The following is a 27,207-nucleotide window of genomic DNA, read 5'->3' on the forward strand; positions in this document are numbered from 1 at the left end:
TTAGTTCACCAAAGCCAACATTGTCTTTTGCCATACTTGCTACTCTTCTTGGGATGGATTGTTCCTGTGCCCTCAGTAAGGTTTCTTCAAAGTACAGTCAGCTCTCCTGGACTCCTTTCTCCCTGATCACCTCCCAGGGGATCTGCCCATCAGTTCCCTGAGTGAGTTGAAGTCTGCTCTTTCTAAGTTCAGGATGCTTACCCCATTGCTCGCCTTCATTCCTTTCCTTAGGTTCCTGAAGTCAATCATCTCATGGTCACTGCTGCCCAAGTTGCCATCCACAGTTATATTCCCCACCAATCCTTCCCTGTTCATGAGCAGCAGGTCAAGAAGAGCATGGCTCACAGATGGCCTCTCCAACACTTGCAACACAAAGTTGTCCCCAGCACTCTTCAAAAACTTCTTGGATTGCCTGTGCACAGCTGTATTGCCCTCCCAGCAGCTGTCAGGGTGTCTGAAATCCCCCAAGAGAACCAGGACCTGTGTTTGGGCAACTTTCACTAGTTTTTTAAAGAAAGCCTAACCCCCCTTATCTTCCTGATCTGCTGGTTTATAGTAGACCCCATGATGACATCACCCTTGTTGCTCTCCCATCTTACCCGAACCCAGAGATTTTCAGCAGGCCTTCCTCCAGTTTCATATTGGAGCCCTGAGCAATCATACAGCTCTTGTACATAAAGCACAACTCCCCCTCTTCTCCTCTGCCTGTCCTTCCTGAATACTTTATACCTATCTATGAGTGTTCCAGTCAGGTGAGCTATCATAGTTTCAGTTATCCCAGTCACATCATAGTTCTGTGACTGTAAGGGGACTTACAGTTCTTCATGTTTGTTTCCCAAGCTCCATGCATTTGTGTTCAGACACCTGATAGAACTAACTAGTCAACTGCCCTACTTTCTCAAAAAGAAAGAGAAGGCCTCCCCTGTTTCTCCCTCCTGCTTGTGCTTCCTCCACGTCAACCACTTCCCTGCATATCTCAAGGCTTTGGTCTCCATCCCCTGGCAGACTTAAAGCCTTCCTCACCAAGTTAGTGAGCCTGTCTGTGTAGATGTTCTGCCCTCTCTTCATCAGGTGGACCCTGGCTCTTCTTAGCAATCCTTCTTCTTGGAACCCTGTGGTGAAAGAAGGCAAAGCCTTGCTGGCAACACCATCTGTGCAGCCATGCATTGACCTGCAGCCCTCCTGCCAGGCCCCTTCTCCTTGACAAAAAGGATCAAGGAGAATACCACCTGACCCTCACCCCCTTCATCCTTGCACCCAGAACCTTATAGTCACTTTTGATCTCCTTAGGGTGTCTCTCAGCAGTATCATTGGTGCTCACATGGATAAGCAGCATGGGGTAGTAGTCAGAGGGCTGGATAAGTCTTGATAATCCATCCATGACATCTCAGATCTGGGCTCTGAGCAAGCAGGAGACCTCCTAAGACAACAGGTCAGGCTGGCAGATAGATGCCTCCATCCCCCACATAAGGCAGTCGCCAACCACCACCACCCATTGCTTCTTCATGGTGGTTTTAGTCTCAATCCTTCCAAACTTGGGGAGGCCTGTTCTGTCCGAGTCCACCAATGGAACATGCTCCTCCTCCTCTGTTGCTAGATGCACTGACTGACCACTTTTCCAGACTCTAGGCTGAAGGTGATAAATAGCAGAATGATGTAATCTAGCTGATTAAATACTGTCAACTGAACTCTTGCTTTCACGTGTTTGTGGGAGGAGGGGAGGAATGTGCCAGGTGGGTACATTATGGGGCTGGGGAGTTGTAAATTTTCAACTGATTGCTGAGCTGTGTTCTTGGGGATGTTGAGGGAAGGAGGGAAGGGAGCTGATGGAGCTTGGGCTGTGTAAGGCTGTAGGCTCTGCACAGAGACCCAGGAGGAGGGAAATAGACAAGGAAGGAGGAACTGTCTCTTTCAGTTCATCCTTGCCCAGTTTTTTTAAGTGACGTGGCCATAATTTTGAAAACAGGCAGATCTTTTATTAAACAAAATAGAATGTGGAAACAGGAGCACAAGTAAGTAAATAGCTGCAACAAAGTAAACAGATACAATATTTTTAAAAAGCAAGAACCTTAATGATGTTTTTAATGAATGCTTTTACTCCCCACAGGCCTGGTGTGGCCAAAAAACATGCATATGGTGTGTCCTCAGATGGCAGCAGCCACTGCTGAAAGATTGTTCAGGCCAGGGGGTCCACCTGCCTGAAGGCTAGTGGGTGCTTACTCATATTTCTGCCAAGGGGAACACCTGTGGAACAGTGAAGCCCAGTGGCAGCACATACCCACAGGAGCAACTAGACAGTCCCACTTGCGGGTTAAATTGTGGGGTGATGTGGAGAGCACCAGGTTCATGGCAGACATGAGGCAATCCACAGGCTCCCTGAGCATCTCATTTGTACACTCAGAAATGTCTGTGTAGTGCTCCTCAGCCTCTTCATGCCACCTGGGAAGACACACAGCAGAGCAATATAATTCCTTGGTCCCCTGCCTGACAGTGGCCAAGCACTGGAGGTGCTGCATTAGCTCTTCTTCCCTCTATTGCCTGCCCTCTGAGACCCAGGAGTGCCTGACCTCTGCCAGAGAAGCCAGCAAGTCCATCTTTGTGCAGACACAGGTTTACCTCTGCCTGGAAGTTCTGGGCACCAGTCTCTGACCTCATCTTCAGTTCATTATCTGGTTCCAAGGTGCCATTGCCACCACTTGCAGGTGTCTGGCCTGAAAGTACAGAAGGACGACTAGAATCTCATTGTTTTCCTTGCTGTTTCCTGATTGCATGTAGAACTTTTCTGCAAAAGTTGGAACTTGCAAGGCCACCCAGCCAGTGGGCAGGTTCATTCAGCCAGCAGACTCAACATGGTAAGTTTGATCTCCTTTGGGCTCCCTAGGGATCTGCAGAAGCAGAAAGTGTGCTTGGGCTGCCACAGGAAAACAACTAAGGGGTTCAGCAAGGGCCAATATGGTACAGCCTGGGCCTCTAGCTCCTATAGGGCCTATGAAACACAGCAGGCCAGTTGAGTGGGGTAGGGGAAATCTGCTGAGCATGGTCTGTTTACCTGGGACCCCCTACTTCCCCTTCTCTATAACTGCAGGTTGGCACCCTCACCAATGCCATCCTGATCCATCTGAGCCCACAGCAGAGATGGCACCTGTTCATTGATGTGCATGGCAGTCCAGTGGTCTTTGCTTGTCTCTTGCTACAAGAGATGATTGTCTCTGATGACTTTGACTCATGGGTGAACGTGCTACAATGGCTCCCCAGTGTGTTTCACTCTTCCTAAAATGTCAGGAAACACCTGATGGTGTACTTTACTACCCACTACAACCACCCTGCACAGTCCAACAAAGGCATGTCTCTACCCTGCCTGTCAGCCAATAAATCACAAGGGCTTCAGAAATGGAGCTGCTGCACCACTGAAAATGCACGGCTTAAGCAAATATCCCCCCTCCCATCCACTCCTGCCTTAAGGGGAAGGTGAAAAAAGCCTACCTGTACAAGCTATAGAGGGTGTGTGGAAGAATTGGGGGGGGGAGGGGGGCAAAAAACCTTTCAGGGTTGGAGAATCTGCCACCACCACCTCTCATTCTCTTTCTTCACATCTCATATGGATTCAGGGTCTCTGGTTCACTCTGTGAACCATCCTCTTCCCCTGAGTTCACTAGGATAGAGGACCAGAGGGAGTTTGAACAGACAATTGTGGCTGGCAGTATTTAGAAGAGTCCAAGACAGTACAACCAAAGCTGGGGCCAGTTACAGGGGAACCTGAACTCCCATGGTGGTCTGCACCAATTCACCAAGCAGCAGACCTGATGATTTAAAAGCTGTTTATTTTATCCTTTCCCTGCTGCTGGCTTGCAATTCACTGACTGTAATAAACCGCCTTTGTTTCTCCTTAATACCTTGTCTGCATGGGTGTCAACTGCTTGAATTCTGCTGCTCAAATTCTGCTGAACCAATTGCTCCTTGTTGCTTAGGAAATCCTTCCTGAGTCTCAATGCGGCTTCATACCATCAAAAGGCACTGTGGACATGCTTTCTGTGCCACAGCAGATCCAGGAAAAAGCCAAAAACAACACCAGGAACTGAATATGGCTTTTATTGATTTGACTGAAGACTTTGACTCTGTTAACCATAAGGCTTTATGGAAGATCTTATCAAAGTTTGGCTGCCCAGGGAAATTTATCACCATCCTAAGACTCCTTCATGACCAAATGACTTCCTCCATCCTGTGCAATGACTCTGCTACAGAGCCCTTTGCCATTCAAACTGGTGTCAAGCAAGGCTGCATGATCATACCAATTTTGTTTTCCATCTTTCTTGCAGTCACCAAGATGCTCACCTATGACCATCTGCCACATGGCATCAGCAATGAGCACAGGATGGATGAAAACCTATTCAGTCTCTCCCACCTCTGAGCCAAAACCAAAATTACTTTGGCCTCAATGTCAGAACTTCAGTATACTGATGATTGTGCTGTTGTTGCACATATTGAGGAGGACCTACAAACAGCCCTTAACTGCTTCTCTCAGGCATACCAGTGACCCTTAACATCAGAAAAACAAAGATGCTCCACTAGCTTTTTCTGGGCCAATTAACTCCCCCAGCAAAGATCTTCATTGATGGACAGGAGTTGGATAATGTTGAATACTTTGCATGCCTTGGCAGCCATCTCTCAAAGAAGGCTAACATCAACAAGGAGATCCAGTATATGATCCAACGTGCCAGCTCTGCCTTCGGAGGACTGCATCATTGTGTATTCAATGATCATGACATCAGGATTTGAACAAACTCCTATTATATAAGGCTGTGGTAATCCCAACTATTCTGTACAGCTATGAAGCTTGGGTAACCTACAGGGACCACCTGAAAAGCATGGAACACCTTCACCAACTCTACCTGTGGACAATCCTTGGTATAAAGTAGGAGGATTGTCACACACATGCCAGTGTCCTCACCAGTGCTACACCACTGTAAAACAGTAAAAAGTCCATGCATGTGCCATATGACTAGAGGTAAGAAGTTTCTAGAGGGTTTGAACTCTCAAACTTGATGAAGTCATGACCTACTTTTAAGGGCTGGGCATGCACAGTATATAATGATATTGCTTGTACTGAGTTGAAATAGTTTGAATTGATTGGTCCTTTTAAGCACTGTCCAGATTTGAATTTGATTGGGTATTGTGCAAAGGGCGGTGATTGGTCCATTGGGTGTGACAGAAGGTATGATTAGAAGGCCATAAATCCTGTCCAGAGCAGCCAGCAGGACCTCTGGGGTCTCAGACAAACATCTCACATTGGAGGCAGAAAAATGACAGAAATGAAAGTAAACAAGACCAAGAAATCCATGGTCCAACCCCCCTTTAACCACCACCTGTGGGATTTGCCAGAGTCTGTAACTCTAGGATCAGCCTTCTTAGCCATCAACAGAGTCATTTACAACCCTTTACTAGACCTGTGGGAGTGATCATCCTTGATTGTGAGGGATCACTGATGATGACAAGGCCACTGATGCTACTTTCTCAGCGTGGGAGCCAATGCAAAAAGCTGAAGGGTCTGGGAAAGGGGGGGGGGGAGAAGTGCCTTGTGGTAGTGCTTCATTGCTTCATTGCCCTAACATCTGGGCATAAAGCCAGGATTAACATGTTATCTTGAGCTCTAGAAGCTGCAGGGAGGGTCCCTACTTTTGTGTGCTACTGTATTTCTAGTACAGGAATGGATGAGGTGTCAAGTGGGCAATTAGCTTAAGCAGTATTAACTGGACAATTAAAGATGCCCCTCCAAAAACAAGGCTAGTTTTATTAATTGTCCACTTTGCCTAAAATAGTACCTATTACCACACCATACTTGCATATAGGATGGCCACTGGGGAAATGGGAGCAGTCCCAAGGAAAGCCATGAGATTCCACCACAGCAGCCACATATTGCATTCTGCAGGGGGCCAGGGAAGGGGACAAGGGGTCATGGTTTAAATGCTGCAGATGCCCACTGAGCCATTAAGTTCCAGAGAGCTCTGACTCCTTGCCCACTCACCTCCCATTTCCTGACTTTTCCTAACCCAGCCATAATGGTGGCCTCCCACTTTCCATCCCCATTGATGGGGATATCCCATTGTAGCCTGGGTCTTCTGGGGCACTGGGACTGTGTTGGGAGAGAGATGGCTGGATGGGGTGATGAACATGGTCAGGGCGGCTAGGATCTGGAACGAACTTCCAAGAGAAGTGGTGCTGGCTCCTACCCTGGGGTTCTTTAAGAGGAGGCTAGATGTACACCTTGTTGGGGTCGTTTGACCCCAGTACTCTTTGCTGCCATGGCAGGGGGTTGGACTTGATGATCTACTCAGGCCGCTTCCAACCCTAGAAACTATGAAACACTGGGGGAAGGCAGGATGCTCCAGGCCCTCATTGTTCAAGCCCAAGTCCATTTCAGAGTCCGCACAGCTTTGGCAGATGGCTGGTGAGTCTGTGCGCCTCAACAGGATAGACTGGATGTTCCAGATCTGGCTCATCACTGTGATGACCTGAAAAGGTTGCATGTCTTCACCCATGGTTGGAATCCTCATCACTCTCCTGGATAGCACAGGCCACCATGTCCACCATGTTTTCTGACATGACCACAAAGACATGAGAGAGTGCCTTACAGTGGATGTATCTGCATGGTTACTGTCTCATGTCCTTGCAAACTGCTGCCTCAGTACCTGGCACTTGTCCATGAATGGGCTGCATACCAGTCTAAATGCCCAGGTTGTCATTTCCTTTGCAATCCATTCATAGAATGCCTTGTTTTGGTGGCTTGTACCTTCTGATTCTCAATCTAATCCTAGATAATGATGAGATCTGCTAACTCCTCTCTGGTCCAGTTGTTGCCACAGCTGTTCACAGCATTTAAGTTGTTGGACTGAGGGGCCATGGTGGAGGGAAGATGGATGGGTGTGTGGGGGTATGAAAGTCCAAACTTGCCTTGGATGAGTGGTGGTTGGGTCCACTAGGGCCTCCCTAACAACTGGATGGTTTGTTGGATGGAGGTTCCCAGGGGCTGTGGTGATTAAAGTTGGTTCAGTGGCTGCTGTTTCCGATGCTGATCCTGGAGGGGTGATGAGTATGGAATGGCTGGCAAGCAATCACGCAGGGCAATTAACAGGAAGGGGTGGCCACCTGGGGCCTGACAGCTCTGGGCAGTAGAGTTCTATGGTCAGGGCCAAAGCAGCTGCACAGAGTTCTAAAGGAGCCAGGATTGGGACTAAAGCAGTGTATTGTAGGATGCCTGGAGGACCAACTGGTCCATTTGCCCCACAGTGATACTGAAAGACAACCATTCAAGCAACTCTCATGATAACATGGGACAAAGTATAAGTATCTCTTACCCCACAAGCATTTGGGAGTATTTGTCCCATGGGAAACAGTAAAGATGTCTGAAAGCTTGCATTCTGTCTTGCAAGAATATATTTGTGTTCTTTCCTGACAAGGACTTACAGAGTGGTTTTAAACTTTCTGCGTAGGAGATAGTCAATTACATCAGGATCTGTTTGAAACAGACTCCTCAGGATGTCCTGTTGCACCTCTGTGGATACCTGGAATAGTTACAGAGACATGTAAAATGGTATTTGCACTGTTTAGAGGAGAAAAAGAGAAATCACTAAGGCTGCTAATCTCCAGGCCCAACACGAAACAACCAAACCCTTATGCTATTTAACACAATGCGGTGATACTGCAGGGATGTTATGTTGTCCATTTTTTTCCGGTTAGTCTGACTAGAACAAAGCCAAGCTTGCACTACATTCTGGGAGACCTAGACAATGATCAGAGCAGATGCTAAAGAACTGAACAGCTATCCAGCAGCTGACTAGGGTAGTTCCCCCAACATTATATAGGTTCACACTAAAGGCAGATTTATACATTTCTCACTTCCAGAGCACTGCTCATCTTACTCACCCACAGAGATGCCCCTTCTTTTTTCCTCATTTCTGATTTCATGAATCTTTCCTTCTTGGCTTCCCAGTGGTCTGGCTTCAACAAGAAGCTCCTGGATGCTACTACCCCTTGGTCTGGTGGATATATCTTTTGCTAGAAAGTGACAAATGTAGGCTCAACCCTTCCACCTCTTAATTCCACCCACCACCATGGGTTTCAGGAGCCTAAAAACTGGGTCTCCCACTATGTAGCCAGCTGCACTAGCCTGTTGGGCCAAAGGGATCTCCCCTCCTCCAAATGTTCTCTAGTTGTGGGGTTCATTTTCAACTGTTTTCAGGGCCTTGAATGTAGCTCCGTGCCTTTCCAGGCAGAATGGGATCTTAGCAGAGCAAAATTTGCCATAGCAGATGTCTTGGACATGTTCAGAAGAGAAGTCAAGTTCCTTAGCAGGAGACTGGGATCCAAGAGAAATCCTGCTCAATCATCTGAATCTCAGAGGTGGCTTCTCCACTAGCATACAAGTAGCCCCAAGCATCACTTACATAGTGTAGATGCTTAAGTAACACTTAGCTGCAAAAAGGGGTGGTTGGATTTGCTGCAGCACTTAGCACTTGATGGTGGTGGAAGTCCCTGCAGAATCTGTGGAGAACTAGAGAGCAAAACTACCACATTATGGATTTACTCTTACAACTTTACCCTCATGGAGCAGCTGTGTCTGCACGCTATGCCTGAGTGATATTTACTGAATGGAGTTCTGTTTATAGAACTAGCTCCTGACCATAAATGGAAGGGCTGCATTGTGGAAGTTGGCTTCCCTGGATAGTTATCACTGGGTGCTGCTATTCTGGGAACCTGCACAGTATTACACATAGTAGCTAAAGGACATGAGATCATGAGAGCAAGCAAAAAGATTTTTGAGGCATTCAAATAATCAAACTTCATTATCTGTGCCGGCAATATAGAGAGGCAGATACTGTTTGGTAATGTAATTTCCTGGCCATATATCTAGAGCACCTGACAAAAAGCTCACCGCTACAATCATGAAAAACTGGGCTGAAATTTGAGTGTAGTACACAGAGGTTCATTTTCAGTGTATGATGTTAATGGGATATCCAGCCCATGATGGCATTCCCAGATTACAGAGAGGACATGGAGATGCATTCAATTGGGGCACAATGCTGTCAGAGTGTGTTTTTAGGAAAAAAGGTAACGTAGAGATGGCTGAAAAATGCAGTAACTAGTACTATTGCATTGCTTCTATTGCATAATCCATAATCCTCTGAAAGCAGAGGTGAAGAGGAGTTAAGAGCTGCAGATTATGTATGTCTGGAAAGATGTATGTTGCCTTCCAATATCTTTTAGCAGACCCTGTACTTGACATGCTTAGATGGCACTTACATAGCAGCATAACTGCAGTTCCTAACATAATTCAGTCTAGATTAAGTTTCTCTCTCTCTCCACACTTGTCCTAAGCTTCCCTTGCAATATGGCCATATCGACTCTGTCAGAATACAATTGCCTGGATATGTGCCTAATACAAAGTAAATCCCTGGAAGCTTAGTCAGAGAAAGAGTGAGGAAAAGTCCTACACTTTTGCCTAACAGCCTACTAGTTGTGGGGTTTGTCTGCTGAAAAGGAAATCGGTATTATAGATTCCTCTCACCCACAGGGTCTTTGAACTTGCATTTTCCACTTCCTGGCACTTCAACTGCCAGGTCACAGTTCAGGCATGCCCAGACTGTGCACACTGTTCTTCAAGCTGATCCCTTGGGCAGCCAGAAGGAAAGCCAGGAGGACAGAGAACCAAGTGGAGAGCATAAACTGCACTCCATGACCTAGACATTGCCCTGAAAGGGAGAGAGCCATGGTCCCTGTTTTCAAGGAGAGAGGAAAAATCCCACTGCTTTCCCAATGAACACTAAATGCAAGGTGTAGAAAAATCCATTGGGGCAGAGAAGAAACCCCAGGGCCTTCAAGTGCTGAGGGCAGTCCCCATCTCACTGAGGTTTATCCCCTCTAGCTTGCTGATCTCCTCCTGGTTCTTGGCCAGTAGGCTAGCTTCAAAAGGAGATTTAGAGTGTGGTCTAGCAATGCTCATCCTGTGACCTGTTGGTTAAAGCATTTTGTTGAGTAAGAAAGAGATGTAGGTTCCCAACCTCCTCCAGTGAGGGGAACCCAGAACCTGTATGTTCTGTTCACTGGGTAACTGCCTTAACCGCTAGGCTGAAAAGTGAGTGCTCACCTCCTCCTGGTTTACTCTAGGCAGGTAGGTGCATCCCATTCTGCCACAGGTGGAAATAGAACCCCAAATCTGCAAAAGTCCTAAAATGGCAGCTACAAAGCTACATAAGTACCATGTAGGCACATAAAGGTAAAATAGGGTTTTAACCATATACATACTTCCAGGGACTTTCCAGTTGGTGGAGACATGACGCTTGGATATATTGATCACCAAGGCATATGCTGTCATTATAGTTCATTACTTGTTCTTATAATAAGGCCAGACCACAGCTCTGTGCCCAACTTGTTCCAATCAGAGAATCAAGGCAATTCATCCCCTGAGGCTACAGGGAAACAGGCACCACCTGCAGCAAGCTAGGAGTAGTGCCCTCAGCCCAGCTGGTCCTAGTGGGGTGATCAGGGCAGCCAATCTCCCAAGGCCACAGGCAGCAAGCCCCACCCACTCCTTTAAAAGCTAGGCCCAGCCTGCAGTATTCTGTCTGGACAAAGAGTTAGACACTTACTCCTGATCCTTGGACATGTCATTCAGTGCCATAGCAACAAAAGTTGGCACCTGGGGCAAAGCCTGCAGCAGCAGCCCACCCTTGACCTGTGTACAGATCAGGGGGGCACACTCCCCCTCCCCCCATGCATGCAGCCCTGGGCAAGCAGCAGTGGGAGCTTGGCTTCTAATTCCAGTTCTGATTTCTGGCATATCCTGACTCCTGGCTTTCTGGAAACCCAGCCCTAAGTTTCACCTGTGTGTCACGTGACTATCCCCTGCCCGCTCATGCCCTGGGCCCTAACAGTTCTATTGTTCCCTGTTATGTACCTAAAAAAAACCCTTTTTTAATATTATCCCATTGATTTAATGTGCCCAGGAAGAAACACGGTAGTGGAAACAATTTTGCAGGCATGGATGTAGCCTCAGGTTTGACTGATCCAACCGCTACCTGTAGTATTGTTGCTTCTTTAACTATGGGTTTAGACCAGTGAGGCTCAAGGAGGGCAATGAGGCCTTTTAAGATCTTTTAAAGTGCGAGATCTTTCAAAGGGTGCTGTGAGGTGTAATACAAGCAGGTAAGTATAGATTCAGATTCATCCTTACTTGGCTGCTTCCCTGCCACCACTGACCGACTCCTCCTGGCAAGGAGGTTATCAGTGATCACTGTAGTAAGTTAGTTTTTTTAATGCAGTGCTGTTCAATTCACACAAGTAATGGAGAGGTACCTTGGGTCTAAAAAAGTTGAGAACCACTAGCTTAGACTTCTTTGCCTCGCTGCCTTTTTCTCTTCCAACTTAGAAGAGATTTTTTGTAGGGTAAAGTAAAGGAGTTTAAGGAAAAAGTGATATCTATATTTGATCTATAGTCTTTAGATATGGACAAAGATATAGATGACTGATATATTCAGTGTACAGAGATAGGATTTCAGAATAAACTATTATGCAAACACAAACAATATAAGTGAAGGCCATACAAAGCCCATCTTGAGACCAGTTTTCCACCATGTGCTACTGGTCATTTACAGATGTGAACACATCAGTAGGCACTATTGACTTGTGACACTGAGCATGCAAAGCACAAATGCAGGGTTTGCTGCTCAGACAGCTGAGGTATCATCAGCTTTTGAACATGCAGAAAGTTCCCTATAGAAACACCTGCCATCACGGCTCCTTTCTCCTGTAGTAGTTTGTCATAAGTTCTTTGTTCCCTACCTAAACCTCCATTTCTCAAAAGTAGCCTTGTTCTAGAACAGTGGCTCAACCTTTTAGAGTCAGGGCACCTCCCCCATAACTTTTAAATTTGGTGGCATCTCAGTTGAGAAGCACTGTTGTACTGCCTCTGATTATCAAGTAGCTCCTTATTCAATAGGGAATCTACCAGACTCCTAACGTTTTTCTTTTCCCACAAAAGCAAAAGACAACATCAATGCAATTATTGGCTCCTGTCCATGCTCATGGTGAAAAAAAACAAACCTTTTTTCTTCTCCTGTCATTTGCACAAGAAATTCTCAGTTACTGTGGTGTAAAATCAGGAGCAATTCCAATGGAACTAACTGAGATGGAAATGAAGGCTAGACAACAAGATTAAGTGAAGTGGTATTCTACTTTTTCTCTTTTGAGAGACTCTGGTAGATATGAATGGGATTGTTGTGAGTAGAATAAAGGTAAAATACTGAATTAAATTCATTCCAATTGATCCCATGTATAATAGCTTACATAACACATTTTTCATCCCCTGAATTTACAGAAAGTAAGAAGGTGTGAACTCTTGAAAAAGCTATTCTAAGTGGGTTGCCTACCCTGCTTGCTTAGCTATGCAAGTCAGCTCTGGCTTCAGTCTTTCAAAGAAGTTTCATCTCAGGAAGGCTTCACAGCCATAATAGACAAATTGACAAAAACACACCAAACAAGTCAAAACCTGCTGTTTGTCTTCAGATAATAAGAGAGGGACCTTCTTGGCTCTGTGCTCATCCTAAGCCAAGTCTGTCACCTGTCCCCTCTTCTATCCTGGAGTTTAAGCCTCCTGGTGGCTCCACCCTCATTAGTGGATTATCAGTCCCAGAGGCCCCTAGCCTCCCAGCCTCTTATCCACAGGCCAGCTGCAAATGGATTCCAAGTTCTTGAGGGCAAAGCAGCTCCTTATATGCATACTGTGTGCAAGTGGCAACAGAACAAGGTGCATCATAAATAAACACAGACTTTTTTTTTAAAACATAAGATTATAGATATCAGTGGCATACTGAGCAGAGTTGGTGCCTGGGGCAAATTCTGCAGGAGACAGAAAATCAACTGCACCTCTTTAGCTAGCAAAGCCTGCATTCTAGTAGGGCCCTGAATCCACTATTAGCTATGCTCCACATTCTACTTCATCCCCTCCTGCCCAACAGCACTTGACCATTTCTACCATTTCTCCCCTGCATTTTAACATTGTCCTCCACCATCCCCTGACACTCAAAAAATTCACCCACATCCCCCATACTGTGGGATTTCCACTCAACATGTAGTATCCTTGCCCCTTCTCATATCTCATCTCACTTGAAGTTCCTCACCACAATTTCTTTCCCCACCTTCGGCACTACTCCCTCTTTATTTCTGGCCTGTCTATGAATGAAGACAGGATCCCCCCGCTAGAGGATTTGTTTCTGCTTGGCATGACAGTCCAGAGGAACAGAACCACAACCCTGGTTCTCTACCTATCCTACCAGGTAATTGGTTGCCAAAAAAGGCAAAAAAAACCTCACAAGAATTGCACTGAAATTGGTCTGCGTGGTTTGTGGAAGCCAAGAGGGAATAGGAAGGAATTCTTTGCATACCTTTCTCTAATACTGCCCAACTAGCCAATCATATTCAACCCACATGCAAAGAACAAATCAAATATGTGCACACCAGTTACAGAGTGTCCTACTCCAAAGACATGCTGGAAATACTATCATACTTATGCTAGCATTAGAGACAACTACACAGAGGAGCGGAAAATTATGAAAAATGTTACTGAAAATTGCTCCTTTCCTACCGTAAACAGGGCTTCATAGTTCTCAATTAATCTCTGGACCACAAGAATGACCATGGTGGTGTCTTCAATTTCCATGACACTGGACTCTCTCTCCAGAAGTTTCTCCCTTTGCAGAAGGTTAGGACCAAAAATTGTAGCCAAATTTGAGGCAGTCATCTTATTTCCCAGAATCTGTCAGCCAAATAAAGAAGTTAATGTCAGATAATGACACTGACAAACTGCTCTCGTGAGCATTCTCTTTCCCCAACAACTAAGGCCATAGGTCATCCACACACGCACCTTTTTGTCCAAGGATAATCTGGTGATGCTTCCCCAAGAGAAATAAAATTTCCTACTCCACCACATCTTTCATCTGCCCTTTGAACATTCTGACATCTTGAACTTTGAGTCCAGTATTAAGTTTCAATAAACTAACAGTTTGGTCACAGAGAATTTTTTTCTGAGCCAACTTCCAATACTTTAAAAGTTCCCTTTAAAGTATGATGCATAAGATCTGCCTTTTTATCTGCCCCATATGCTTGGCCTTCAGATTCACATCAATCATAAAAATAACAATTAATTTCTGATAGCACTGTATACCTGAAGATTTAATACGGAAAACTTCAAATGTTGTAGAGATGCCTAGGTTCACACCTCTCCAGCGTAATAAAAGTCTAACTCAACCCATTACATAAAATTGTTTTTAATAGTCATCAAAAGCTAAACATAGAAAACTAATATTAAAAAAATGCCTACTGATGCCACTGAGCCATGGAGCCAGAAGTCAATGAACCAAAAGGAGCATGCCGAAAATTAGGTCGAACTGGTGAACAAAATATTCCACTTCTCATAAATTTTGGGGGGGGTCCATCATTTGACACTGGTGCACACTCTACTGAGCATGCTCAAAAGCCATGTGGACACAGACTTCAATACTATGCAAGGAATATAGAATCATAAAGTGGCTTAAGTGTAAAAAATGGTAGTTCACAGCTAGAAAACTTCCATTTGGTCATCTAAAGCAAAATAGGATTCTGGCCTTAGGTTTTCTACAATTCCACTTGTGATGTCATGTTATTAACTGATAAGGCTTGTAATCCAAAGCCAGTATTTAAAATATACAGGGAATCATTTTAGAACAATGCACTCTGATTCTGCCAGAGTCAAAAGAAAGCGGTACGAATCACTGGGCAGCAATTGCAATCAACTTTTCTACGTCACCATCTCTACAGACAATACATACCAGAACACAAAAATTATGGGTACATGAGCAAAAATGTCTTACCTCTTGTCCATCTGAACCTGTGACATTCTCAGCATGCTGTGCCACCTTGTTCAGAAACTGTAGTAGTCGGTAGAGGGTATCACTGTTACAGGGTGGCAGTAGGTAAACCAGCAGCTGCAGTGTCAAGAGTTGAGCCATACCTTTCACAGCTATTTAGATAGAGAACAGCAGTCCATTTAGCCCAGCAATGGGCAAGACAGTCAGGTTATTCCATTCCATTTGTTTCCTTAAGCAACCTAACAAGGATCATATCCCTACTTCATGGTTTGGTTAGAGGAACACATGGTTGCCCCATTGGCAGGGCATGACAGAACTGAAGGAGCAGAGAATAAGTTTGAAGTGGAGGAAGGCAAACTAATCATGAGATTTCTATCAGAAAGGCCCCGCAACAGTATATCTGAAGCAAACAGATGTTGTGGTGACCTAGACTGAGGATTACCAGGACAGGTCTTGCAGCAGGTAAAAGGAGCAAAGGAATCCTTGCTGCAGTAGAGTGAAGTGTGGAGAGCATCAACTATCAAAGGAATGGAAGAAGGGGGAGAGAAAAAAGAAAGCAGAGAGCCAGGAAGAGGCAAGAGGACTAGAAGTCTCTGAACCACTGAGTCACAGTGCATGGCAGAGACTCATGGCTAAGGTTATGTAATGGTCAAGGAGGAGAAACGCAGAAGCAGAGATTGGAAAAGGAGCGGTGCCTGGGGAAGGTCAGGTCAAGGGTATAGCTCTCATGGTGAGCAGGTTAGTTGGGCAAGGACTGCAGGATGAAGGTGTGGAAGTATACACCTTAAGGTTGGTGTAATCTATACAGTAGCTGAAATCATGGGGATGAGAGGAGTGGTTGTGAAAAAGGAGACAGTAAAAATGAGGGGGGGGGTTTGGGGGCGGGGAGGAAATCGGGACGAGGAACCCCAGCCCTTCTCACATAGTTAGCCTCAAACCAGGAAATGTGAGGAGAAGCATCCCAGGAAAATTGCTGTGTCAATGTTGGATGGACACATTGCAATGAGTTCTAGGAGCTGGAGAAAGAAAGATCAGAAGACGGGAAGGGGTACAGATCTTTTTGGAGATGGCTGGATGTTGCAAAGAGGATAGTCAATCAGCAAGATCAATGCCCCTTTCCTCCACTGGGGGAGTGGCTGGGCAGCAAGACTGGCAGGGTCTGGTTGGGATGATTCAACTACCTGAAGCATGGTTACAAAAAGGGTGGAGCTAAACTCTTCAGTGGTGGCAGATGACAGAACAAGGAGAAATGGTCTGAAGTTGAAGCAAGGGTAGTTTGAGTTATATATTAGGAAAACCTCTCTCTCATGAGGAACATAGAGAAGTACTAGAACAGGTTACCCAGAGAAGTTGTGGAATCTCCATCCCTGGAGGTTAAGACATGGATAGACAAAGCCTTGGCTGGCATCATCTAGCTGGGGATAGTCCTGCTTTGAGCAGGCAGTTGGAAGGGACCTCAGGAAGTCATCTAGTCCAACCCCCTGCTCAAAAGAGGACCACGCCCAACTAGATCATGCCAACCAAGGCTTTGTCCAGCCAGGCCCTAAAAACCTCCAAGGATGGAGATTCTACTGCCATTCGGTATAACCTGTTCCAGTGCTAGTGAAAAAGTTATTTCCTAATAGCTACCCTAAAACTTCTCTCTGCAACTTGAGACCATTTCTCTTTGTTCTGCTATCTGCCACCACTGAGAATAGTATAGCACCATCCTCTTTCAAACCACCCTTCAAGTAGTTGAAGGCTGCTATTAAGTCCCCTCTCCAAACTAAATAAGCCCAGTCCCATCACTCTGTCCTGAGAAGTCATGTGCCCCAGCCCCCTAGTTGTTATTGTTGCCCCCCACTGGGCTGTCTTCATTATTCCTGCATCCTTTCTGTAGTGAGGGGCACGAAACTGGACACAGTACTCCAGCAGTGGCCTCACCAGTGCTGAGTAGAAGGGAAGAATAACTTTCCTTGATCTGCTGGCAACACTTCTGCTAATACAGCCCAGTATGCAATTAGTCTTCATCGCAACGAGGGCACACTGTTGGCTCCTATTCAGCTTACTGTTCATTATAACCTCCAGGTCCTTTTCTGCAGTTGCTGCTTAGCCAGTTGATCCCTAGCCTGTACGGGTGCATGGGATTTTTCCATCCTAAGTGTAGGACTTTGTATTTGTCCTTATTGAAACATGAGATTTCTTTTGGTTCAATCCACCAATTTGTCTGAATCCTAGTCCTACCCTCCAGAGTATCCACTACCCTGCCCCAGCTTGGTGTCATCTGTAGACTTGTTGAGGGTGCACTCCATCCCATATTCCAGGTCACTGATGAAGATATTGAACAAAGCCAGTCCCAGAAGCAACCCCTAGGGTACTCCACTTGATACTAGCTACCAATTAATGGGATAATGGAGCCCTTGTGAGATTCCACCTATGGAATCTGCACAGGTGTAGATTGCTATACCTTGTACCGGGGGGGATCATGTTGTAATGAGGGGTGGGGGTGTAGCTCTCCATGTGAAGGAGCAATACATTTCCCTACAAGTGAAGATTGGCACCCAAGGAGGGCAATGAGACCCCCTGGGTTAAAAATACAAGGAAAACGTAGTGAAGGGGATATATCTCTAGGAATCTATTATAGACCTCCTAACCAGGAGGAAGAGCTTGACCACTAATTCTCTAGGGAACTGGTAGTGGCTACACAATTGCGGTGCATGGTCGTCATGAATGACTTCAACCACCCTGACATCTCATGGGAAGGGCATTCAGCAAATATGATCAGTCACAAAGCTTCCTCATTTGCACTGATGAGCTCTATTTGACTCAAGAAGTCTACAGGCCAACAAGAGGTAAGGCACTGCTGGATCAGGTTCTGGCCAAAGGGGATGATCTAATGAGTGACCTGAGCATCAAAGGGAAGCTAGGCAGCAGTGATCATGAGTTTATCACTTTCCTTATCCATCACAAAGCTTGGATAATCAGTCAGCAATGCAGAAATTCTTGACTTTAGGAAAGCTAACTTTCACAAGCTCAGGAGGCTGGTTGTTGAAGCCTTGAAAGATCATGATCTGACAGGGAAGGGAGTCCATGATAAGTGGTTGCTCCTTAAGGATGCAATCCTAAAAGCACAAGGGAAGTCCATTCCAGCCCATAGGTAAGATAGCAAATGGGCTGGGAGACCCCCTTGGTTCAAAAGGAAACTCATGTACCTTCTGAATCTAAAAAGTGAAGCTCATAAAGGACAGAAGTCAGGAAATACCACTAAGGAGGAGTATGCAGCACTGGCACGCACCTATAGGAAGCAGACCAGAAAGGCTAAGGCTGAAACCAAACTCAAACTGGCTACAGGAATCAAGGACAATAAAAAAAGTCCTTCAGATACATGGGAAGTCAGAAAAAAAAAAAGGGCAACGTTGGACCCCTGCTGAACCAAATGGGGCAACTGATAACCAGCACCCAGGATAAAGTTCATCTCATCAATTATTACTTTGTGTCAGTTTTCCACCAGCCCACAGAGATCACCCTGCCAGATAGGATGCAGGATTACCAGGGTAAGGGTGATCATACACCTATAATTGGTGAGGATCTTGTGAGGGAACACCTTGAGAGACTGGACAATGACAAGTCAGCTGGCCCAGATGGAATGCACCCAAGAGTGCTAAAAGAGTTGGCTGACATCATAGCATGACCAATGGCAAGGATATTTGAGACCTCATGGTACTTGGGAGAAGTCCCAGAAGATTGGAAGAGAACAAATGTGGTGCCGATCTTTAAGAAAGGAAGGAAGGAAGATCCAGGGAACTACAGGCCAATCAGTTTGACCTCAATCCCTGGAAAGATCTAGGAAAAAAATTATCAAAGAATCCATCAACAACGGGTTAATGGAAGGCAACATTCTGAGAGAGAGCCAACATGGCTTTGTTGTAGGTAGGTCTTGCCTGACCAACCTCATTTCCTTCTATGATCAGGTGACGCGTCACTTGGACAAAGAAGAGGTTGATGTCATATATTTGGATTTCAAAAAAGCCTTTGACCTGGTCTCCCATGATGCCCTCATGGTAAAATTGGGGAACTGTGGCCCTGACAACTTTGTCCAATGGCTGGGGAACTGGCACCATGGTTGGACCCAGAGAGTGATATCAATGGAACCGAGTCAACATGGTGACCAGTAGCAACCCCCAGGACTCAGTACTCTTAATATATTCATAAATGATCTAGATTCGGGTGTCAGAATCAAACTGGCTAAGTTTGCAGATGACACCAAATTATGGGGAAGTGGTCACGCTGGAGGATAGGCTGGCAACTCAGGCCAACCTGGACAGGGTCACAGGGTGGGCAGATCAAAACCTGATGACATTCAACACAGAGCTGCACCACCTTGGGAGAAAGAGCCCAAATCAGTCATACTTACAAGCTCGGCAGTGCTACACTTACTAGCACCATGACCAAAATAGACTTGGAGGTCATGATTGATCACAAGATGAATATTAGCCTCCAATGTGATGCCACAGCTGGCAAAGCAAATAAAACTCTGCCTTGCATGTACCAATACATCTCAAGCAAGACCCAAGTAGTTATTCTCCCACTTTACTTGGCCTTGGTGAGGCTGTAGCTGGAGTACTGCATTCAATTCTGAGCTCCACACTCTAGAAAGGATGTGGAGAAGCTTAAGAGAGTCCAGAGAGCCACATGCATCATTAGAGGTCAAGAGAGCAGACCTTATGAGGGAAGGCTGAGAGGCATGGGACCCTTCAGCTGGAGAAGCAAAGGCTCAGAAGTGACTTGGTGGCAACCTATAAGTACGTAAGCGGTGTACATCAGGAACTGGGAGGATGTCTCTTCACCAGGGCACCCCAAAGGAAGACAAGGTCTAATGGACACAAACTGTTTGAAGACCATTTTAGACTGGACATAAGGAAAAACTTCTTTACCACCCGAGTCTCCAGAGTCTGGAATAGACTCCCCCAGAAGTGATGTAAGCACCTACTTTGGATACCTTCAAGAAACTCCTGGATGCTTATCTTGCTGGGATCATCTCACCCCAAATGATTTCCTGCCCTTTGGGGAGGGGGGTGGACCCAATGATCTCGCAAGGTCCCTTCCAGCCCTAATGTCCATGAAATTACACATCAAGCCACTGACTACCACCCTCTGAGTCTGACAATCCAGCCAGTTTTGTCCACCTGACAGGCCATTCATCCAACCCATACCTCTTCAGCTTGCTTGTGAGAATGTTGTGAAGACCATATTAGAAGCTTTGCTAAAGTCAAGGTGTATCACTTCCACTGTTCTTCTCATAGCCACAGTACCAGTCATCTCATCACAGAAAGCAATCAGGCTGGTCAGGCATGACTTGCCCTTGGTGAATCCATCCTGACTGCTCCGAATCACCATCTCCTCCAAGTACTTAGAAACGGATTCCTTGAGAACCTGCTTCATGGTTTTACAGAGACTGAGGTGAGGCTGATGGGTCCATAGTGCCCTGGATCTTCCTTCTTCCTTTCTTAAAGATGGCCACTATATTTGTCCTTTTCCATTCATCCAGGACCTCTCCCAATCACCATAAGTTTTCCAAGATGATGGCCAGTGCCTCTGCAATCACATCAGCCAACTCCCTCAACACCCTTGGATGCATCCTGCCCAGTCCATGAACTTGTACATGTCCAGTTTTTCTAAATAGTCTTTAATCTGTTCTTTCACCCCGTTTGGCTTCTCACCTCTTCCCCAAATTGTGCTGCCAGTGCAGCAGTCTGGGAGCTGACCTTTCTTGTGAAGATTGAGGTGAAAACAACATTATTGAGTATTTCAAACTTTTCTGCATCATCTGTCTAAGTTGTATCCCCCATTTAGTAAAGGACCCACGCTTTCCCAGATATTCCTCTTGTCGCTGACATACTTGTAGAAACCTTTCATGTCCCTTATTAGCTGTAACTCCAATTATGCTTTGACCTTCCTGATTTCATCCCTGCATGCCCATGCACTGCTCTTATACTTCTCCCTAATTGTTTGTCCAAGTTTCCACTTCTTGTAAGCTTCATTTTTGTGTTTTAGCTCACTGAAGAGTTCCCTGCTAAGCCAAGTTGGTCTTTTGTCATACTTGCTAGTCTTTCTGCGTGTTGGGATCATTCTTGCATTCTCAGTAAGGTTTCTTTAAAGTACAACCAGCTCTCCTGGACTCCTTTCCCCCCTCAGACTGGCCTCCCAGAGGGAACTGATGGGCAAGATCCCAAGTGAATCAAAGTCTGCTCTTCTGAAGTACAGGGTCCTTACTCTGCTGTTCTCCTTCCTTTCTTTCCTCAGAATCCTAAACTCAATCATCTCATGATCACTGCTGCCCAAGTAGCCATCCACTACTACATTCCCCACCAATTATTCACCATTTGTGAGCAGCACAGCAAGAAGAGCATGGTCCCTAGTCGGCCTCTCCAACGTTTTCTCCAGGAAGTTGTCCCCAACACTCTCCAAAAACTTCCTGGATTGCCTATGCACTGCTGTATTGCTCTCCCAGCAGATGTCAGGGTGACTGAAGTCTCACATGAGAACTAGGACCTGCAATTGGAAACTAGTAGACCCCATCACATCACATTTGTTGCTCTCCCCTCCAACCCTAACACACAGACTTTCAATGGCCCAGTCTTCAGTTTCATACTAGAGCTCTAAGCAATCATATGGGTCTTTTATATAAAGCACAACTCCTCCTCTTCTCCCCTGCCTGTCCTTCCTGAACAGTTTGTACCTATCCATGACAGTGCTCCAGTCATGCAAGCTCCTACCATGTCTCTGTTATTCCAATTACATCATAGTTTCATACCTGTGAGAGAACTTCTAATTATTCCTGCTTGTTTCACAGGTTCCATGTATTCATGTAGAGACACCTGAGGTAACTAGCCAACTCCCCTACTTTCTCAGGGCAGTTGGCCTATTGCCCCTTCGTGCTTGCACTTCCTTCAAGTCACCCACTTCCCCACTTACCTCAGGACTTCGGTCTCCATTCCCCAGCAAACCCAGTTTAAAGCCCTCCTCACTGGGTTACTGAGCTTGTCTGAGAAGATGGGATCCACCTGATGAAGACAGGAAAGAGCATCTCCTTCTAGCCATCCTTCTTCTTTGAAGAATATCCTGTAGTCGAAGAAGGCAAAGCTCTGCTGATGACACCATCTGTGCAGCAATGCATTGATTTGCAGGATGCACCTGCTCCTGCCTGGGTCCTTCCCTTTGACCAGGTTTGAGAACACACCTTCACCCTTGCAACCAGAGCCCCGTAGTCATTTGTGATCTCCTCAGGGTCTTCCCTAGCAGCAGCACCAGTGCCCACATGGATGAGCAGCATGGGATAGTAGTCAGAGGGCCAGATGAGTCATGGTAATCCTTCTGTGAAATCTTGTGTCCAGACTCTGTATAAGCAGCAGAGCTCCCAAGACAACAGGTCAGGCTGGCAGATGACTGTCTCCTTCCCCCACAGAAGGGAGTCTCCAACAACCACCACCCATTGCTTCTTCTTGGTGGCAGTGGTCTCTATCCTTACAACCTTGGAGAGGCCTGGCCCGTAATCCTCCAACACGATAATATGCTCCTCCTCCTCCATTGCGAGGGCTCCATATCTATTCCCCAGGCAAACTACTGCAGGTGCGGATGAATATTTCTGCTTCCTGCCAGAGTCACACGTTTCCAGCTTCCACCTCCCTGGAAGTCCATGTCCTGTTCCTTGTCTAGCACTGCCTTTGGCAGTCCTTCCTCAACAGTCTCAGAGGTTTCTTTCAGCATAGAATTGATAAAGTCCTCAAGGCAGAGGATGTTTGGAGCCTTACCACCTCCTTCTGCAGCTCTCATGCCTGCTCCCTAATGAACACCACAAGGAGGCACCACTCACATCTCAGGCACTGCCCCACCTGGCTGTCACTGGAAGGAACCTGCAAGCCACAGTCTTCAAGGCACCAGACCAGGACCTCAGTGGTAGCACTGATAGTGACTGGCCCTGCCTGGATAGACACCTCACAGTGCATGCAAAGGGCAGCTGAAAGTAGCAATGGCCCTGGAATTGTGATGTCCTCTAGCCATTTCTCTTGGTCTCTAAATCCATCCCTCTTCCAAGCAGACCTTCCCTAGCAAACTTACATGTAAGCTAGCCTGTTCGTTGCTCCTTGGTCCCAAAAGGTTCCTTTTTCCCTGCTTACTTTCACCAAGCTTAGAGTAAAGGATGATAAGAGAGAGTTTCCAGGCAAACTCCCTAGCAAACTCCCCCTCACTTGGGACTCAAGTTAAGCAAGGGGCTTAAACATTGGTTGAATGCCTGAATGTTAACTGCTTACACCACAGACACATACACACTCACTCTAGCTACTCTTGATCAAAAGAGCTTGCCTTAAGGGTTCCCCTTCAAAGAGGGGGTGGCAAATTGACTTGTGAACTGATTGGGAACTACTTGCCCTGTTCGCTGCCCCATTCACTCATTCCCTGGTCACTCAGGGAGTCTCCTTTTATACACTGCTGGGCCTGGACCAGTTCCACCCTCTTGTTAGGGCTTCTGTCAGACACAGGCAGCAATCACTCAGCTAGCAGCACTCCCAGCTGCTCAGAACACACACCCAAAACACACAGAGACCACCAAACAAACATTCAGCAAACCAAACATACAATCATATTCTATGACATACCTATTAGGGCTGTGCAAAATTTCACTCCCAGTTTTGTTTCAAGGCTGTTTTGACTCATTTCAAAGTTGAAACAGCAAAATTGAAATGGAACAGATATAGTCAAAACAGCCTTGAAACAAAACAAAGCAAGTGGAAATGTTTTGCCATTTTGACACGGTTTCAACATTTTGCCCATAGGCTATAATGGGGAAGGTTGAAACAGCCTATAACTTTGTCATTTCTGGCCTGATTTGGATGAAACTTGCAGGAATGGTAGCCCCTTCTGAGGGCATGAAGCCTGCGAAGTTTAAAGGAGATAAGTGCAGGGGTTCAGGGAAACTGCACCGCTGAACCACAACATTTTGTAAGCAAAACTTGTGTCATGTGTATGTGTTAAGCCACAGTGGGGTCAAAACTCCAGGCATGCTAGCCCCTGTGGAGGCCACAAAGCCTGCTAAGTTTCAAGGAGATAGGTGCAGGGGATTTGGGGAAACTGATTCCTTCCTCTCCTTAGTCTGTGGTTTCATAGGTGTTAATCCTTGCTTATTAACTCATTATCCTAGCTAACTACTGTGAATTGAGCTGGTCCCTGAGTGAATCATGATTGATTGCTAACATAGTAGCTAGCTAGGATAATGAGTTAATGAGCAAGGAAAACCACAGACTAAGGAGAGGAAAGAACCAATACAGAGCCAGGAACTGCTTCTGCCCAAGACAGACAGTCAGTTGCACAAGCACCCATGTCAAGAGTTTTGCCTATCTGCACCTAGGGGTGCAGGGCCCCAGAACCCCCTTGCACCCATCTCCTTAACAGCTGACAGGCTTTGTGGCCTCAGCAGGGACTAGCAGCCAGACCTGCAGTAGTTTCCTGACCCCCACCTCGTGCCCCAAGACAAACACAGTTGCACAAGCACCCATGACACGAGTTCTGCCTGTCAGCAGCTAGTGGCACAGGGCTGCAAAATCCAGAAGCCCCTGCACCTATCTCTTTAACAGCTGGCAGGCTTTGTGGCCACAGCAGGGGCTAGCAGGCGTGCAGCTTTCACCCTGCTGCACCTTAACACTCACAGTGTCACCCATGTCATGAGTTTTGCTTGTCTGCAGCTTGAGGTACAGTTTCCCCCAAACCTGTGTGGCAGAGCACTGTGTGTGCCTGCCACTTTAAGGCCCTGGAGCTGGCGGCCACCAGGTGCCTAATAAGGGCAGCCATTTTAGGTTCAGGTCTGTCCATATAAACAGGCCAGCTTAGCTGCCAGGGGTTAGGCAATAACATTGCCTGGTTAATGGGCTACTGAGTTTCATCTGGAGGTAAGGGAGGCACTGTAGGGGATAGTAAGGAGGCTCCTGGTCCTGGGTATGACCTAAAACTGCACCCTCCTAGGAGTGGGTAGCCTGGTGGGGCTCTCAGTGGTATGGGAGCCCCCAGGAAATGCCAGGCCAGTGATCACCCTGGTGAAATGTGGGTTGGGGTGCCTTAACCCCTAGCCCCCATCACTGGGTGGGCTACCCCTTTATGTGTAGGGCCCAGAGGTGGACCCCTAGAGAGAGTGAGGGGCTAGAGACTCAGTATTGATCAAGAGAGTACCAGGACCAGATTGGTCAGAAGGGCCAGGGGCCCACCGCGAGGGATGCCCGAGAGCCAAGGGCCAGGGATTCTGACTTCCCTGGAGGTGGGCCAGAGCTGACAGCCGAAGGTCCCAGGGGGACCATACCCGAGAGGGGAAAATGGCTTCAGGGAGCTACATAGCCTGCATGAAGGCAGATGAGGCTGCCTGATGAGAGGACTCTAGGTTGGGGTTCAATAAAAGCCAGCAAGACACATGCATGAATCTGTGTGTGCTGAGTAGGGACTGTGCTGTGGAGCCTGCTGCTACTGTCTTGTGCCCTATAGCACCGCTGGCCTGGGAACTTCCTCTCCAGCCACCACTACCTCCCAACTATCCCTCCTCTGCCTGCACCAGTGCTGCACAGTGGTGTTCTTGGCTTTGTGCTTCCAGCCATCTCTGCTCTGCTTTGCTCTCCATTAAACTCAAAGAAGGGCACTATTGAAACAAAGGTCCCAAAGATTCCTGTAGTTCACCAACAGCCTTTTTTCCTTCAGGTTCTCCAGCACTAGGTACAACTTCCTTGTCAGCTAAATTAGCCTGCCAAGGTAGATTCCCTTTCTCTATCTGCAGTGTTTACCCTGCAGCGCCCTCCCCTGACTGCAGATGCCTGCTCACTGGCTCTCTAGTGGCAGAGCACAAGCTGTGCATAAAAATGATACAGAAATCAGAGAAGTAGGGCAGGAAGGGACCTCCGAAGGTCATCTAATCCAACCCCCTGCCTGAGGCAGGATCATCCCTACCCAAACCACCCTATACAATCAATAATCTAAGATATTCTTAAACTACCATAAACCCTGAAAGAACACAAGACATAACACCCTAACCTGCCATAGGTAAAGCAGGGGAACCACAGCAGCCAACATTCTGCTTCCATAAAGCTAATATAAGCTTGAGAAATCCAAGGTAGTGGGCCATGACCCCTACTACAGAGGAAGGCAACGACCCCCACAGTCCCTACCAATCTTATCATGACAGGAAAATTTCTTCCTGACCCCAAATAGGGTGATCAGTCTGACCCTGTGTGGAGGGGCAAGTTCCTCTATCCAGGAACCTCCAGCTTTGGGCTAAGCAAGAACACTGGCACACACCAGTCAAACTTCCCAGCCTTGGCTTAAAAACATCTGACACATAACAGAAATGGGAGGGGAAGGCAACTAGCTCAGAAGTAGAACACAGGCTAGATCACCCCTGACCAGTGGCTGTCCAACCTCTTCTTGAACATCTCCAGTGATGGAGAGTCTATCCTACTGCCTTACTGTTCTAACAGTGAAGAAGTTTTTCCTGATATCCGAATTAAACTTACTTTGCTGCATATTCAAGCCATTGGCCCACATAATACTTTCCACAGCAAGACAGGAAAGGTGCTTTGAGTCTTCTTTATGGCAATCCTTCAAATATTTAAAGCTTACTATCATGTCCCCTCTTAAGCGCTTTTTCTACAAGCTGAACATGCCTAGCTCCTTCAGCCTCTCCTCATATGACTTGCTTCCTAAGCCTTTATCTCCCTCGTTGCCCATCTCTGTACCCTCTCTAACTTCTCCACATCCTTTATAAAACAGGGACCCCAGAACTGTGCACAGTACTCCACATGAAGCCAAACCCGTGCTGAGTGGAGAGGCATTATCACCTCCCACATCTTGTGCCTAATGCTTCTATTGATGCATTCCAAAACTGCATTTGCCTCTTGTGTGGCTATATCATACTACAGACTCACATTGAGTAGGCCTGTTCAAATAGGAAAGTATTTGATTCAGATTCAGCCAATATAGAGGATGGTGATTTGATTTGAATCACTGTCCCGAATCGATTCAGCTGAATCAGCTTTGGGGGATTCAGTGCTGATTCGGAAAGATTTGGTGATTCAACTATAGATATATATAATAGGGAACCACTGAAATACCTATAACTTTGTCATTTTTTTACAGATTTCAATGAAAACAGCAAGGATGGTAGCCCCTTCTGAGGGCACAAAGCCTGCCAGGTGTCAAGGAGATAGGTGCAGGGGTTTCTGGGAAACTACACCTCAAACTGCTGAAAGCCGAACTCATGTCACTTGTGTATGTTAAGGCAGATTTGGATGAAAACAGC

General features: G+C 46.5%; 1 protein-coding gene across 3 annotated transcripts in view; it reads right to left on the bottom strand.

The window, feature by feature from the left end:
* Positions 1 to 1,961: 1,961 nt before the first annotated feature.
* Positions 1,962 to 27,207, bottom strand: part of LOC149858452 (rho GTPase-activating protein 6-like) — a 77,893-nt gene continuing 52,647 nt past the window's right edge. Inside the window, exons 8-11 of one of the 3 annotated variants that reach the window (XR_016443882.1) lie at positions 14,901 to 15,049; positions 13,637 to 13,807; positions 7,353 to 7,559; positions 1,962 to 2,711 (exon numbers count right to left, since the gene is read on the bottom strand). Coding sequence is in view for 2 of the 3 variants with exons in the window: in XM_090060479.1 (XP_089916605.1) it covers positions 2,666 to 2,711; positions 7,462 to 7,559; positions 13,637 to 13,807; positions 14,901 to 15,049 (464 nt within the window). In the remaining variant the exon portion in view is untranslated. Of the gene's footprint in view, positions 7,560 to 13,636; positions 13,808 to 14,900; positions 15,050 to 27,207 lie in introns of all 3 variants that reach the window. The other 2 variants (XM_090060479.1, XM_090060480.1) reach the window with 2 other exon arrangements.

The sequence above is a fragment of the Crocodylus siamensis genome, chromosome 8 (genome assembly GCF_052110815.1).
Source record: "Crocodylus siamensis isolate JL-2025a chromosome 8, ASM5211081v1, whole genome shotgun sequence".
Lineage (NCBI taxonomy): Eukaryota > Metazoa > Chordata > Crocodylia > Crocodylidae > Crocodylus > Crocodylus siamensis.